At 40.3% G+C, this 16862-nt stretch overlaps 1 protein-coding gene across 3 annotated transcripts in view; it reads left to right on the forward strand.

Annotated features, from left to right (window-relative positions):
• The window catches only part of ARHGEF6 (Rac/Cdc42 guanine nucleotide exchange factor 6), a 100654-nt gene that overhangs the window by 32427 nt on the left and 51365 nt on the right, over positions 1-16862 (forward strand). For all 3 annotated transcript variants that reach the window (XM_069943112.1, XM_069943110.1, XM_069943111.1), the window contains 3 exons: positions 3763-3858; positions 7768-7890; positions 13983-14121. In XM_069943112.1, coding sequence (XP_069799213.1) covers positions 3763-3858; positions 7768-7890; positions 13983-14121 — 358 coding nt within the window. The remainder of the gene's footprint in view (positions 1-3762; positions 3859-7767; positions 7891-13982; positions 14122-16862) is intronic.

Below are 16862 nucleotides of genomic sequence, written 5' to 3' on the forward strand. Positions count from 1 at the left end.
AGCGCTCCATAGCGAGGATCAGAAGGACAAAATGCAAAGGGGTTAGGGGTGCATAGCAACCCTCACCTGGTATGGTTGTGCAAGTAGGGAGGCACAACACTTTTAAGCATGTAGATCAAGGACCGCAGCCACTCCCGATATCCACACGGAAACAACGAAACAGAAACCTCCAACTCCAAACTACACGGATTGTGGGGCGCAGGTACAACTTGAGATCGAGGCACAGTAAGGAATAAAAATGTTTTATTGTGGAGACTCAACGCGTTTCGGAACCGCACCGATTCCTTTCTGGGCGTGATTAGCCTGCATAACTGCAGGGGCGTGATTAGCCTGGGCGTGATTAGCCTGCATAATTGTGGCGACATCACCAAGAGGCGTGCTGTCCCTAACGTCAGCACGCCTATGTTCTTGCACCCCGCACTGTACTGTGCAGGTGCAGAAAGCCTCAAACTCATTGCTGGAGATCCGGCAATGAGTTCAAGGCTATTTTGCACCTTCGCAGTATGGCGCAGATCGGACCCACTGTACTGCGCATGAGCGGTGCATTAAGGATGTAAGCGTGCTGACGTTAGGGACAGCACGCCTCTTGGTGACGTCGCCACAATTATACTGGCGTGATTACCAGAGATTACCGCTCTGGAACGCCCAGGGGACAGTGACTACTGACTACTACAGTTTCTGGTTGTACATTCCAGGGACGGGGGGTGTAGAAGCATGTTTGGGAAGTGTGCTGGGTACTGCTACAGCACATTTCCATAGCGTAAGAGGTGTTTTTTAGGTCATTGGTTCCCATGTAACATAGTACACTCTGTTGGATTAAATGGTTTGCTAAGATCCTTAATTTTTATCTATAGAGCAGGTGTTTATCATGTGCACGCTGGGGCTAGTATATACAGTAAGCACTTGCATCTGTAGGTTGCTGTTGCCCTTTTTATTTTTTGTTTTTTTATGGCTGATAAATGTCAAAAGTTATCGATAGTGACTCTTTAAAAAAAGTAGCTCTAATACAGGTTATACCAAATAATATAGGATCATGTAATGCTTGTGGCTGGTTGTTGATAGGAATTAGCCAGCAGATTGCTTGTTATGTTCTATATAAGGCTGAATTCTAGATTCTAGATAATAGCTTAGATGCCCAAAGTCATTTTGGTCAACCAATCTGCTTTTTTTTCCCTAATACAGATGACCTGTTTATTTGTAGCCGCCACTAGTGGAAGCCAACTGCATGCCGTGTTTTTATTGATCTCAATGTATAATAGCCTATGCTGTTAAATTGAAGCTCTGTCTGTGTTAGAAAAACAAGATTCACACTACTTCAAATATAGATTAAAAGGAAACGTGGGACTAGATTTATGCTCCATAAACTGCTGCCGTTCTGTAATTACATTTAGAAAGATGCCCTACCATCAGCCAAAGAGATTTAACCCCCTAGATGTCTGCTAACTGCACAATATTGGTGTAAAATTAGGCTGGTCGTCTAAACGGCTTTGATGGATTTACTGTAAAATTATGTCTTTTATGGCTGTTTTAAACCGCTACCTTATTACTTTCTAATAGAATCATACGAATCCCCTTAGGGGTCATTCACATATCCGCAGAATTCTGTTCATACACTGATGTTCTGCGGATTGGACCTCGGAGTTCCCGGCATCATGATTAATTTAAGCAGTTTAATAGTTTGTGCTAGTGTACTGACACATCTGCGAGGCTGTGTCAGTACACTATACTGAACTTTTTAACTGTTTGAAGCTCCTAAGATCATAATTTAATCATGATGCTTCAGTCTGCAGAACTGGACAGAATTCTTGTGGTTGTGTGAATGACCCCTTACTGTCATCAAGAACCCTCCAGAATCTTAGTACCCCGCTATGGAATTTAGAGTTAGGGTCCTATTACATAGGCCAACTGCAGCACGATCATTTAAGTAAACTAGCGCTAGATCTGCTAGATCGGTGCTCTTTTACTGGACCTATTAGATTGCCTGATAATCAGGCAGTGAGGACTACATGGACATTGTTAGCGATGTCCATGCAGCTTTTGCCCAATCACCTGATACCTTCCCTTTCCCAGTCAGCTGACAGGACGCTCAGACGCTGCAGCCACCGGGACCTGCTGCGGAGCACAGAAGAGAAGACTGGCAGCGGGAAGAGGTACAATATCAGCAGTCAGCGCCCGGTGATTATAGGTCTAAACCTAAACCAATGATCAGCTGATGATCGTTTCATCGGCTGATTGTTGTTTCTGTTAGGGTCCATTTACACAGAAAGATTATCTGCCAAAGCCAGGAATGGAGTTGAAAAGAGGAAAAATCTCAGGCTTTCCTTTATGACCTGATCTCTGTTTATAGTCTGTTTCTGGCTTTGGCTTTAAATCTTTGGCAGATAATCTTTTTGTGTAAATGGACCTTTACACAGAGCGATAGTAATTATTGCTCCGTGTAATAGGGCCCTTAGGGTCCATTTACACAGAAAGATTATCTGACAGATTATCTGCCAAAAATTTGAAGCCAAAGCCAGGAACAGACTAAAAACAGAGATCTGGTCATAAAGGGAAGTCTGAGATTTTTCCTCTTTTCAAATCCATTTCTGGCTTTGGCTTCAAATCTTTGGCAGATAATCTGTCAGATAATCTTTCTGTGTAAATGGACCCTTATGCTGGGTTTACACGGAGCAATAATTCGCCCAATCGTACGATTAAGGATTTCTCAGTAACGATTTTTTTTATAACGATCAGCTTTTAGATGGAACGATATATCGTACAGAAAATTCGTTTTCCAATCGTTTTGCGATCGCTTAAGCCTATCTCGCACATAGGAAAAATCAGTGAACGACTGTTTACACAGAACGATCGGCGAATTTTTTGCGAACGACGAACGATGATTTAAGAACAAGATAAAAGATCAAAATGAATGATTTCTCGCTCGTCGTTCGATCGTTTGCTGCGGTTACACGTACGATTATCGTTCGAATTCGATCGTTATCGTGCAAATTCGCACGATAATCGTTCCGTGTAAACCCAGCATAATGATCTTTTTGATCATTTAACAGGTTCTTAAATCATCGTTCGTCGTTCGCAAAAAATCCTCCGATCGTTCCGTGTAAACAGTCGTTCACTGATTTTTCCTATTTGCGAGATAGGCTTAAGCGATCGCAAAACGATCGGAAAACGAATTTTCTGTACGATATATCGTTCCATCTAAACGCTGATCGTTATAAAAGAAAAATCGTTACTTAGAAATCGTTAATCATACGATTGGGCGAATTATCGCTCCGCGTAAACCCAGCATTAGTCTCCTGTTTAAAGAGATTAGTCAGGATTAGTAAGAACACGTCTACTTCCAAAACAGTACCAGTGTGATCTTACAATTCTGTTCCATTCACTTCAATGGGACTGAGCTGCAAAACTGGCACCCAAAGTAAGGATAGGAGGGGTGCTGTTTCTGGAGGGAAGCATCCATGTTTTTCTAACCCTGGATAAGCCTGGATTTAGACTGGAAGCTATTAGCCACATACACTCTGGAGAATTCAGCACTTCCGTGTATTATACATTATGCACTACAGGGAAATTCAACCCTTGCATCCAGGTTTCCTTGTCAGTTTCTAACAGAATATATCAATGATAACATTGTTATATGGAGCTCTCACCTGTGCAGCTTCCTGATATATCCGTTCTATTATCACTACAACTGAGGAGACGTTTTCTATTTATCTGGTTGCAACCAGAACCTTATTCAAAAATGTAAAACCATAATTATTTTTTCAGGTTAAATGCTGGAGACGTTACGTCGTTACTAGGAAATTTTGAAGAAATCTGCACGTTTCAGCAGACGCTGTGTCAGACATTAGAAGAATGTGCAAAGTAAGAATCTATAAGAATGACTGTTTATGGCCAGGTTCACACTTCGTAAAAAAACACGGCCGTGTCGCAACAACTGCGGTATTTACGCAAAGGCCTCTATTCGCAAAATAACCATTGCACAAATACGGCCGTTGTTATGGCGTACGGCCGTGTTTTTTTTTTTTTACGTAGTGTGAACATAGCCTATTGTAGATTTTTCCCTCCAACAAATAAACGTGGACAATACTCTGTACATTACATTGTTATAGAAGGTTTCCATTTATATCATGAGTGAATATAAGCTGTACAGCCCTTCAAGTTGTAAAATATTCTATTCAGCTATTCCCTACTACCTGTTAATACCAATTTTTTATTATTATTATTATTATTATTATTATTATTTTATTTATTTATTGTTAAGGAAAAAGTTAGCATTGGTATTATATGAACCAGTTGATTAAGGTCGGTTTAAGCTGGGTTCACACTACGTTTTTGAAATCCATTTTTTTCATCTGTTTTTTGCAAAAAACGGATGAAAAACTGATTTAGGGTGCGTTCACACCTACAGGATCTGCAGCAGATCTGCAGCAGATTTGATGCTGTGTTCAGTTATTTAAATGAAATCTGCTGCAGAAAATCAGCTGCAGATCCTGTAGGTGTGAACGCACCATAAAAAAAAAGGATGCAATTTTATGCATCTGTTTTGATCCGTTTTTTCATTGACTTCCATTATAAAAAACTAATGAAAACTAATCCTTTTTTTTTAACAGACACAAAAATGAGGTAGACTACGTTTTTGTGTACGGAATGGAAGTCAATGGAAAAACAGATCAAAACGGATGCACACAATTGCATACATTGTTTTCATCAGTTTTTTTGCAAAAAAAAAAAAAAACGGATGAAAAAAAAGAACGGATTGCAAAAACGTAGTGTGAACCCAGTCTGGGTTCACACTACGTTTTTTGCAATCCCTTTGTTTTGATCCATTGAATTCCATTATTTAAAAAAAAACGGACCAAAACGGATCTGTTCTTTTTAACGGACACAAAAATGAGGCCGACTACGTTTTTGTGTACGTTAAGAAAACGGATCTATTTTGATCAATTTTTTTAATGATGGAATTCAATGGAAAAACACAAATGCATCTGTTTTTTCCATTCGTTTTTCATCCGTTTTTTTGCAAAAAAACGGTTGAAAAAAACGGCTTGCAAAAACGTAGTATGAACCTAGCCTTACTCTTATAAGATATTGACCCCTTTACATACAATAATAGGCTACAGAGCTGGATCTTCTGTCTGCATCATGTTCATTTATGGTGCTCCATGCTCCAGCACCGAGAGCCATTGGCGAGATCAGACTGACACGCTGTCTGCCCAATCCTGCACTGAAATAATTAGTTCCCTGTCACTAAAACCCACAATTACAGTGCTTATATTGAGTGCTGCATTTGAGGGCTGCAAGGGAAGCCTGTAATGTTATTAAAGGGGTTATCCAGTGCTACAAAAACATGGCCACTTTTTCCCCTCTTTTGTCTCCAGATTGGGTGGGGTTTAAAACTCCATTCCATTGAAGTAAATGGAGCCTAATTGCCAACCACACCTGACCTGGAGACAAGAGAGGGGGAAAAGCGGCCATGGTTTTGTAGCGCTGGATAACCCCTTTAAGGACATTACAGGGATTTCCCTATCAGAGTGGTTTTGAAGGCATGCAGAGAAGATGTTCTCTGCGTCTTTTCTCCATGTCTATACAGATCACTGGTAATGGTTACCATTAGATCACTGCTATTGGGGTTGGGGTATCAGCAGGGAACACCTCAAAAATGTCTTCACTGCTGTGTCTTCACAGTAAATAAATAAAAAAAAAAGTTAAATAATATAATGTTAAAAAAAATCACCACATTATAAAAGGCCTCCTCTTCCAAAGAAAATACATCCCTCTCCAATCTCACACACACATTATAAGATGTACACAATAATATAAGATACACATATCGGGCCTCGCTTTGCATAACTAAACTGTTTGGCCTGTCTGTTGTAGCAAATATATGCAACGCCCATGACTATTCGGGATGACCTTTTATATTGATGTGCCGTTCTCAATTTCTGACCAATTTTCACCCAAAGACCTACAAAATAAATTGATGATTTACAATTTGAAAAAATACATGTGTCCTGCAAGAAAGAAAGCGAATAATTGTTATAAACATTAATTTGACGTCTGCGAAAACAACGTCCGTTATGGAATACACTTTGAGGTTATGTTCACACTATGTAAGTAGCGCAGTAATCACGGACGTTGTAGCAACGCGTTACATGGTATACACTCCATCCGGGATCCCTAGTGGCGCCGCAAGAAACTGACATGTCAGTTTTCTGCGGCCGCTATTCAGTGAATAGCGGCCGCATAAAACCCTGTCAGTTCACACAATGGAGCGTGCGGCTTTGGCCATACGCTCCATTGTGTGCAGTGGGGAATTCGAATGCAGGTGCACACAGATGCGCCCGGATCCGAATTCAGCAGCGGTAAAGATCAAGGATGACATTTTCTGACACTAGCCAGTTTCTTACAGAGTGGGAACATGACCTGAGGGATATTTATTAAGACCAGCGTACTTAAATTTGGCCCCACACCCTTTCCCCACCTCCTACTGAATCCGGACGGCCGTGCGCCCGACCCTGTGCCCGGTGTATCAAATCTACACCTGCTTCTCTGGCATACGCCCTGGCAGTAAGTTTCATAAATATTCCCCAATGTGTATGGACCATCATTCCATTAACTTAAATTATAATTCTGTAATAACAGATTATTAAATAAAGAAAAGAAAAGCTTTTCGCTTTTTACACAGTGTGAACATAGCCATACACATGCACCCTCAGCTTGGCCATGTGTGCATGGGAATAGAAAAGAGAAAGAGCAGTAAGCCATTGCCAGGAGTCCTGTACACATTAGAAAGCCAGCCCCACCAAAGTTAGGGTCCTTTCACACAAAAAGATTATCTGACAGATTATCTGCCAAAGATTTGAAGCCAAAGCCAGAAACAGACTATAAACAGAGATCAGGTCATAAAGGAAAGACTAAGATTTTGCCTCTTTTCAAATCCATTCCTGGCTTTGGCTTCAAATCTTTGGCAGATAATCTGTCAAATAATCTTTCTGTGTAAATAGACCCTAAGTGAGTTTGTGCTTAATGGAATAACTGGCAATAGGTGGGAGAGTTTTATTGTCTCTACAAGTAATGTTACTTCAGAGATCTGATGGCCCCAATTAAGGGTGCGTTTACACAGAGATATTCATCTGACAGATTTTTGAAGCCAAAGCCAGGAATGGCTTGCAAAAGAGGATAAATCTCAGTCTTTCCTTTATGAGCTGTTCACTAGTTATAGTCTGTTCCTGGCTTTGGCTTCACAAATCTGTCAGATAAATCTGTCTGTGTAAACGCACCATTACTTTGGTAGCTTCTTAGATAATGTAGCCTGTTTATTGTAACATGACATAAATCCTTCTGACAAATTCACTCTCTCTCTCTATATTAACAGAATAAACCTTACATGTGATGTGTTGTGCGGAGCCATCTGTCATTGTACTGTAATAATGACCTTTCTCCACTAGAGGTCACTAGATATCACTGTTTATCACATGTCTGATTTTTTTTCTTTTTATTGAAATCCCAATCGTATGAACGTCTATGATATAATTTAATATAGCAGTAAAGCTATAAATTTCTATCTGTAATAAAATCAGTAAATACATTTATATGTAATATATCATTAGAGGTTGAAAAAGGTGGCATAAGGCCGTAGGAATTCATTGTATATCATTCATAGCCATCCATACCTCTATCCTTCCCATGTATGCGGCCCCTAACATTATCCGTGGTACTGGACTTTTATGTATGTTTATGCCAATCTTCATTAAAATTCATCTCTTACAGGTTGCCAGAAAATCATCAAAAAGTTGGAAGCTGTTTTCTGACCCTTTTTAATCAGTTCAAGTCTTTATATATGACGTACTGTGCAAATCACCCAATAGCTGTCAATGTGCTCACGCAGCACAGGTAAGTCTCTCACCTTCCTCCTATATGTTTTGGACACACCAGGCTATGGCAAACCTAGATTTGAAGATAATTTCAAGATAATGAAGGGGTTAAAGGGGTACTCAGGTTGAAATGTTTTTCTTTCAAATCAACTGGTGTTGGAAAGTTCTATAGATTTGTAATTTACTTCTATTTAAAAATGTCAAGTTTTCCCATAGTTATCAGCTGCTATATGTCCTGCAGGAAGTGGTGTATTCTTTCCAGTCTGACACAGTGCTCTCTGCTGACATCTCTGTCCAAGGCAGGAACTGTCTACAGAAGGATAGCTTTTCTATGGAGATGATAGTGGTCTGGACTGTTCCTGTCTTGGACAGAGGTGGCAGCAGAGAGCATTGTGCATGACTTGAAAGAATACACCACTTCCTACAGGACATACAGCAGCTGAAGTACTGGAATACATAACATTTTTAAATAGAAATAATTTACAAATTATTATAAGTTTCTGAGACCAGTTGATTTGAAAGATTTTTTTTTTTTTTTTTTTGCTAGAGCAAACCTAGATTTAGGCAACAGAAATTGGTAACAGAAGAGTAATGAAAGGGTTAAAGGGGTTATCCAGCGCTACAAAATCATGGCCACTTTCCCCCTACTGTTGTCTCCAGTTTGGGCGGGGTTTTGAAACTCAGTTCCATTGAAGTAAATGGAGCTTAATGAAGTAATGGAGCTTAACTGGAGACAACAGTAGGGGGAAAAGTGGCCATGTTTTTGTAGAGCTGGATAACCCCTTTAAGCTCCATTCACTTCAATAGATCTAAGTTGCAAAACCCCACCCAAACTTTAGAGCGGTGCTGTCTCTGGAAGAAAGTGGCCATGTTTTTGTAGCGCGGGATAACCCCTTTAACTTTTTTGGTGCTGGGAGTAATGGAAGGGTTAGGGTCCTATTACACGGAGCGATTTTTAACGATTAACGACTAGCGATAAACGATCGCAAACGAGATTGTTTATCGTTAACCTGAAATCGTTCGCCATATTACACAGAACAATAGTCGTTAGATACGATCGGTGTTACGATCATTATTGCGATCGTTATTGCAATGTACAATGTGCAATTACACTGAACGATTAGTGAAAAAGTACAGAACTTGAGCAAACGAACGTGGAATTATAGCGAACGATTAGCGAACGATTAATGATAATTTTAGGTTCAGATCTAAATCAATGAGTAACGACATACAAACGATTTTTCGATCGTTGCCTGCAATTACACAGAACGATTATCGTTTAAATTTGAACGATTTAAAAAATTTTCGCATGATAATCGTCCCGTGTAATAGGGCCCTTAGTGTCTTGTCACCATTATGATAGGGATTCCTAGACGGTGTAAACCTAAGGCACAGGCAGCTGACTAATGTATATGGAGGCCCCCACCTCTTTCCTGTAAGAAGATTCTGGTAACAGAATGACAGGGCATGCTAGATTTAAACTTTCCAACTCGTTTGTATACTGGGAGATAGGAGACCATCAGAGCTGTCTGGCAGCGGCTTACCTCCCCTGTACCCATGCAGAGCACATAAACATTTGGCTGAGCTGAGTGTATCTATGGTGGGATTGAGAGGGGTAATTTTTGGAAGAACAGTACAAGAATGTCTAATTTATGTGAAACAAATCTAGACTTATAATGGTGTATTTACACAGACAGATTTTTCTGATAGATTATTTGACAGATTATTGAAGCCAAAGCCAGGAATGGAGTTGAAAAAAGGGATAAATCTCAGTCTTTACTTTCTGACCTATTTTCTGTTTATAGTCTGTTCCTGTCTTAGATTTATCTGTCAGATAAATCTAAGATTACAACATCCGGTCTATGGGCCCTATTATAAGGGAAGATTATCGTTCGAAAAATCATTAGATCGTTTGGATGTGAACGATAATCGTTTCGTGTAATAGCAGGCAATGAGAAATCGTTGATTGTGTGATAGAATCTGGACCTATTTTCATCACTGATCTTTGACAAATCGTTCGAACACCGTTCTGTGTAATAACACGTTGTTCCGTCGTATTCTATCAGCCAGGAAAGCACCAGCGGAAGAACGAACGAAAACGATGAAGTTCTTTCATCATAGCGGTCGTTTGAGATTGTTAATCATCGAAAAATCGCTTTGTTATATAGTACCCTAAGGGTGCCTTTACCCAGAGAGATTTATCTGACAGATTTTTGAAGCCAAAGCCAGGAACAGACTATAAACAGGGGACAGGTCATAGAGGAAAGACTGGGATCTATCCTCTTGTCAAATTCATTCCTGGCTTTGGCTTCAAAAATCTGCCAGATAAATCTCTCTTTGTAAAGGCTGCGCTTACACACACAGATAATTGATAAATTTATCTGATAGACTTTTAAAGCCAAACCCAGGAATGAGTTAGAAAAGAGGAGAAATCTCAGTCTTTCCTATATGACCTGTTCCCTGTTTATAGTCTGTTCCTGGCTTTGGCTTCAAAAATCTGTCAGATAAATTAGTCAAGTATCTATGCGTGTAAACGCAACCTAAGTTTACAACATCTATTACTTTTGGGGGCATTGTGGGCTCACAGCATCAACATTTTTATATTCTTATGGATAACTGGAACATTTTAGTTCATAAGGAATATGCACACTGAGTAATTCTGTCGGAAAACTCTGTGCGGAATCCACCGCTCATCCCTGCGGGCTCCCGCTTTCCTCTCCTTCAGCTCCATAGACTCCATTATATGATCCGCCAGATTCCGCTAGTCGCCCTAAGAATTGACAAGTCTCCTATTTGGCATAGGAATCTTGAGAGAATTACAGTAGAAGATACTACCAGCAGATGAGTGCTAGAAGCTCAGATGGCTAACATTATTGCCAAGAACTTGGCTACCAAATATTAGGGGCCTTTAATCTTGTCCATGTTATAGACTATTAGGCTATGTTCACACTACGTAAGCTCCGCAGAAATCATGGCCGTTGTTACAACGGCCGTAATTTCTGTGGTACTTACGTAGTGCTTCAGGCTGAGGAAATAGTGAATAGTGGCTGCAGAAATCCCTGCCAGTTCACACAATGGAGCGAGCGGCTCTGGCCATACTCTCCATTGTGTGCTGTTGGGAGTTCTGATGCGGGCTCGCACTGATGCGCCCGCATCAGAACTCAGCGGTGCTAATGATCATCCGGCCGGTACTGCAGTACCGTCCGGGATGATCTTTTCTGAGACCGGCCGTTCCTTGACCCAGCTGTGTCACAGAGCGGCCGCTCTTATACTACGTGTGACCATAGCCTTAGAAATGACTACGTGGATATGGGCAGGTCACCTTTTTGAATGCATTTGGACATACTATTAAAATTCTCCAGGGATACAAAGTTGGGATGTTTCAAGATACTAAACAATCAAGAGGGGCCAATACTGCTGACCACCACTGTAGTATTTACCACTTAAAAGAACCTCTCACAGTTGCAGGAAATGTGTCATTAGGAGGTAGAGGTGTCATCACCCTAATAATACTGCAAGTTACAAAACTGTAGAAGAACCCTTCAGAAATAACAGGCCTTTTATTGTAATCAGCACGGTTGCCTCTTCAATGTAATAGACGTATAATTATGTTCAAGAGGTGACATTAAACTGACATTAACCGCATCTGATAGCCAGGTCCAGAGTACCAGATAAAATAAGACACTAAAGTTATTTCAGGACACTCATTTAAAGGGAAACTATCAGCAGGTCAGCCAAATGTAACCGGGCGTGGAGGATGTAGGTGAAGTCCTCTGTCCAGTAAGGCCGCAGAGCTCTGGGGGTCGCGCAGTGCTCCAAACATCCCTACTGGACAGAAGATTACATTAAAACTACACAGGAACAGTGCCGAGGATGAAGGTAAGAGAAATACCTTCATCCTCAGCGCCATGTACGCAATAGAGAGCTATGAGAAGGTTAGAGTTTTCTAATCTGCTAATAGTTCCCCTTTAATCCAGACCTTAACGAAGTCCCCTGAAATTGAAAAACAGGAGGAAGTCAGGGGGGTGCAGGAAAGTAAATTAACAGGCAGAGAGGCCTTTCAATCATCCCCTCCGAGTGCACTGACAGGCAGAGAGCGGTGACTAGAGACAGGCAGGGAGCCGCCCAGATGACTACCTCCCTGCCTCTGCTTCTCACGCGCCCGGGTTATTAAACCTCTTTTTCTTGGCTATACAGCTTTTGCTGCAGCCACGGCCGGTACGTGCCGCGGGCTGCTAAGAAGCTGTATACAGTGGTTCAGGGAACTATATCAGCCCAATTGGGCTGATTGATTCCCTTTAAACCCTTAGGGATGTTCTTGTGTTTAAAATTTTTTCCCCTCGCTTTCTAAGAGCCTAAACCTTTTTATATCACCATCAACATAGCTGTACAAGGGCTCGTTCTTTGCAGGACCAAATGCATCTTACCATAAAGTATACTACAAAAAGATTTGTGGGGTGAAATTAGGGGGGGAAGCAACTGGGTTGTGAGCTCTTATTTCTTCTGAGTTTACTATGGAGTAAAAGATGATATGTTATTCCATGGGTTGGAATGAGATCAGCGATAGCCAATTTGCTTAGTTTTTATTAGTTTTTTTTTTTATTCGCATCACCATACACTGACACCTATAACTTTATTTCCCCATCTACAGAGCTGTATGATGACTCATTTTTTAATAAATACATTTTTAATTGCTTTGAAGGGCATGAAGTGACCAAAGAACAGCAATTCTGGCAATGAATATTTTTCTCCATTTAGAGAACACTGTGCTGGCTAAATGACCTTATGTTTATGTTTAATAAAGTATTTCTGCGCATAGGAAACATAGGAAAAGGGTCATTAAACTTTTTAATAGGGGACTTTTTGTATATTTTTAAAAAACATTTTTCATTACTTTTGCAGTCCCCTCGGTGTCCTTTTTTGTCTAATCAAATGATTGCTTGTGCAGTTCAATGCACTATATATGTTTTTTTACTTCCGTAATCTACTATAACTGCCTGCCTATGGCAAGCTGTAATAGTAGACCTGACATGATGGCTATGGAGGCCTTGAGGAAGCACTTGACTGAAATGACAACTGATCGGCACTCAGCTATAGCATAGCATTTTTTTTTTTAAGATCTTTACATTTGTGTGTGTGTGTGTGGTGGGGGGGGTATTTTTTTCCTATGAATATGAAGAAAGGATGAGCAGGTACAGATGTTATCACCCCTTTGCATATAATCAGGGCTTTTATGAACTCAATGACTAAGATGTTTACCAGCATCTGAACTGCAGAGATATTTAGTATCTTCTGTTCCGATAAATTGCGCTGATATGCGCACTCAGCTATGGGTTTAAGTGGCCTATTTGTTCTATTCTTAGGTGTTGCAAATTGCAGGCTCAGCTTTAGTCAGACTTAAGCCACAAACCCAAATTTGTATGCTTTTTTTTTTTTTTTTTTCAAAAAGTCATTGTGATGTAAAATTGCACAATGGCATCCAAATTTGTGATATCACTGTATAAACTTAAAAAATTAACACCTTCATAATATACTTTATTTCTAAACCTCACCACTTTCTATAAGTCCATAGAAAATCATTGTGATATGCTCATTTGCATATTTAGCGTTGTATCTCTGTGGCAGTACCGGCATCAGGAACGGCCGTATCCAGGGGTAGGGTGGGTTCGGCGGGGCCATCGAGGGGTGACAGGTTCCCTTTAATTTTGAGGTAAAATACAATCATATTTTTTTAAAACTGCGCTCCATTGAAGTCTATGGGATATTGGCCGGCAATGCACACACTGTATAGAATAACAGGTGTAATTCATTAGGACTGGACAAATAATGAACATGCTCATTGTTTACAACCTGTTCCAATTTTTTTACCTGTTCACATAAAAAAAGTAAACTTTCTCTAAAAAATATGACTATATTTAGATTTTCTTTTTTACTGTGTGTGAACATAGCCTTATAGTGTAAATTACAGTCATCTGTATGAACAATATGACTATAACTATATGATACTATATGATACAAGTACCGGACCCTATATAGCATTGACTAGTTATACCTATAATGTACGGAAGATACCTTGAGCTGTGATTACCATGCTACCTACTTTTTTATTAGTGATGAACTGGAGAAGTTTATGGAGGGACAAGGAGCCTCTACCCCAGGAATTATGTTGCTGACCACAAGTCTCAGCAGGCCTTTCATGAGGCTGGAGAAATACGTCAATTCCCTTCAAGAACTGGAAAGGCACATGGAGGTAAATGTTTCTTCTGGTTATTGATGTTGCATGTGTTCGGTGCGAGCTACAAAGACGTTTATGTACCTAGTGACATGGGAATTCAGAGAACATCAAAAGAAGAATCCCTGGGGGAATAAATAAAAGTGTGTGCTAGAAGTGTCGCGTAAAACCTTTTGCTCGACAGAAACAATGAGTGGGGGGAGGGACTTTGAAAAAGAGTGGGTGTGGTTTCCATAAAATAGGTGTGGCTTCAGCACACCAAGATTGCACAAACGCACGAAAAACTAAACTAAATGGTGCAAAAAAAAATACTAAAAGCTTGTGTCACTTTTTAAAGGGAATTTGTCAACACCCGGACCGGAGCGGAGGTGCTGCCAGTGTACAGTAAGCGACAATGCCTAGTGAGCATATTATTATTGGTCATTTGTTGTGTTAGGTCTGTGGAAGTGATGGTGCGCAATCTCAACTTTTTACAGTAAAGAAGAGTCAAAAAGGAGTTGTGTCTCAGCGGTCATGCTGCGCTCTGGCACTCCTCACTACAGCTTCCTCCTCTTCTCTGTGAATATTCATTGCTGCTTGGCCCCCTGCATGCATGCTCTGTCCTCCCAGTCCATACATGCGCCACGGATTTCAAGGGCCGCATTCTGCTTTTACAACCTGTGCAAACACCATAACCCGGAGGAGCAGCACACGTGTGCTGTACGGCTGAAGCCAACTCCCTTAGTCGGGACGCTCTACGAGCGTAAGCTGCTGCTCCAGACTAGGGCACCGACTTGCGTGTCTTGTGAATGCAGCCCTTGACATCAGTGGTGCATGTGTGAACTGGGAGGACAGCATGTGCATGCAGGAGGCTGAGCAGCAATGAATATTTACAGAGAAGGGTGAGGAGGAAGGAGTGGTGAGGCGTGCCAGAGTGCGGCATGAATGCTGAGCCACAAAAATTAAGATCACCTCCAATGATGCATTACACATTGGTAATATGATCACCAGGGCACTGTCACCTAAATGACACTGTCAGCAGCTCGGGTCAGGTAAAACCAGGGTACACTATAAGACTGTCTACATAAATCCTGGCACATTGGAGATCCACATGCGCTGTCACTGAAATCAAGCTGTGCCTACCGGCCCCAATGGTCACGGTTTGAACTACTTTTTTGTTGTCTACGCCTTCCGTGCAGCATGATAAATTCCCTCAATATTCCATGATATAATGAAGTTATCTCAGCAACTTCCTCAGAAGCCAAAAGTAATGCCAGCATGGATGTCACCACAGTCTGATAAAAACTGATCTGTAGGTCCATCCGCCACAGACTCTGCTGCATACCACACTAGTAATACACCATGCTAATGTCCTCTTCTAAGCCATTGCAGAAGCAATAGTGAGAAGAAGTCATCCGCTCACAGACCGCCCAGTGAGAGCTACAGTATATATACAGATTATCCTACTGACATTTATTATCGCAATATAAACTCTACTTAGATCTGATCATCCTTGACCTCCAGAGTCAAACCTGAGCATATGAATCCTCTATTATATACCAATGTGATATAACAGGAGGTTCATTTTCCTCCAATGACTTGTGATATACTGTAGATACATCAATCACATAGTATATCTCAAGAGTCACCAATATAGGACATGTAACATGTAGACGTGCAGAGAAACCTTAGATTAGATCAATTTTGGTTTCTTCTTCTTTTTTTCATATATCTTTTTACTCATCTTCTAGTTTATAGGATGCCATATGGGGAGCCAGTGAACTACCGGGAAAAGTGTAAGGATTATTAATAAAACATAAATTATTCTTTCTCACGAATAAAAAAAACGGGGGAGCTGGTACTGTTTGCAATGTATTATCTCTGAGTATATCTCTGCTTACTATGATACTAGTTAAATATACATGTAGAAGTCTGCTCCTGCGCTTGTATTATTAAGGCAATAGATTTCTCACTCTTTGTAGAATAGGATAGGAAATTCCTGGCTTTATCGAATATTATGTTACAGATAGCCTATAGGCATGTATAGGCCGTGACAAGCTGTCATTTCTAGGAAAGACATTCCGAATCTGATTTACTGCCGCAGAAAAAAATATAGCTGTGAAATTGTTCTATACACAAATTTAGGATAGCGAGACGCTCGGCATGAAAATGGCTTAGTCTTCAGTCAGCAGAATGACGCGGAGAATATTTCTACATAAACGGCCTTATTTACATAAGAATAATGTACATACCGCCTTACATCGCTGCAATTTCCCAGTGTAAATGAGGAAACCGCGGAGACAAAACTTAGAAGACTGCACTGATTTTTCCCCAGCACTCAGCAATCTGCTTTATTCTGATATCTTCGTCCTAACACTTGAAAGCTTGTTATTAAGTTTACTCTACAGATAGATAAAATGTGCACGGCCGAAGTAGTATACGCTGATCTAGTTATACATCAGTCTTTTGATGATACAAAGATCGATGAGTAAATTATTTGATGCCTCTTTAACCTTATTCGATTGTCACAATTTTTTAAATGTTTTTATAAAATTTTTCAAATTTACATAAATTTAAAATTTTTCCATTTGTTTACAAAAATTTTAAGACAAGGTGAACATATTTCTCAATATCATAGTCAGTTGAATATTGTAAAAGAATTCCGCCTTATCAGTAGTATTAACCACTAAGTGAATAAATATAGCAACACTAAATAGCGATAAAAGTGTAATTTTTACTCCCCGTAAATTCCATTTTTAACTTCCTGCAGTGACAGGACA

This window comes from Dendropsophus ebraccatus, chromosome 10, assembly GCF_027789765.1.
Source record: "Dendropsophus ebraccatus isolate aDenEbr1 chromosome 10, aDenEbr1.pat, whole genome shotgun sequence".
Lineage (NCBI taxonomy): Eukaryota > Metazoa > Chordata > Amphibia > Anura > Hylidae > Dendropsophus > Dendropsophus ebraccatus.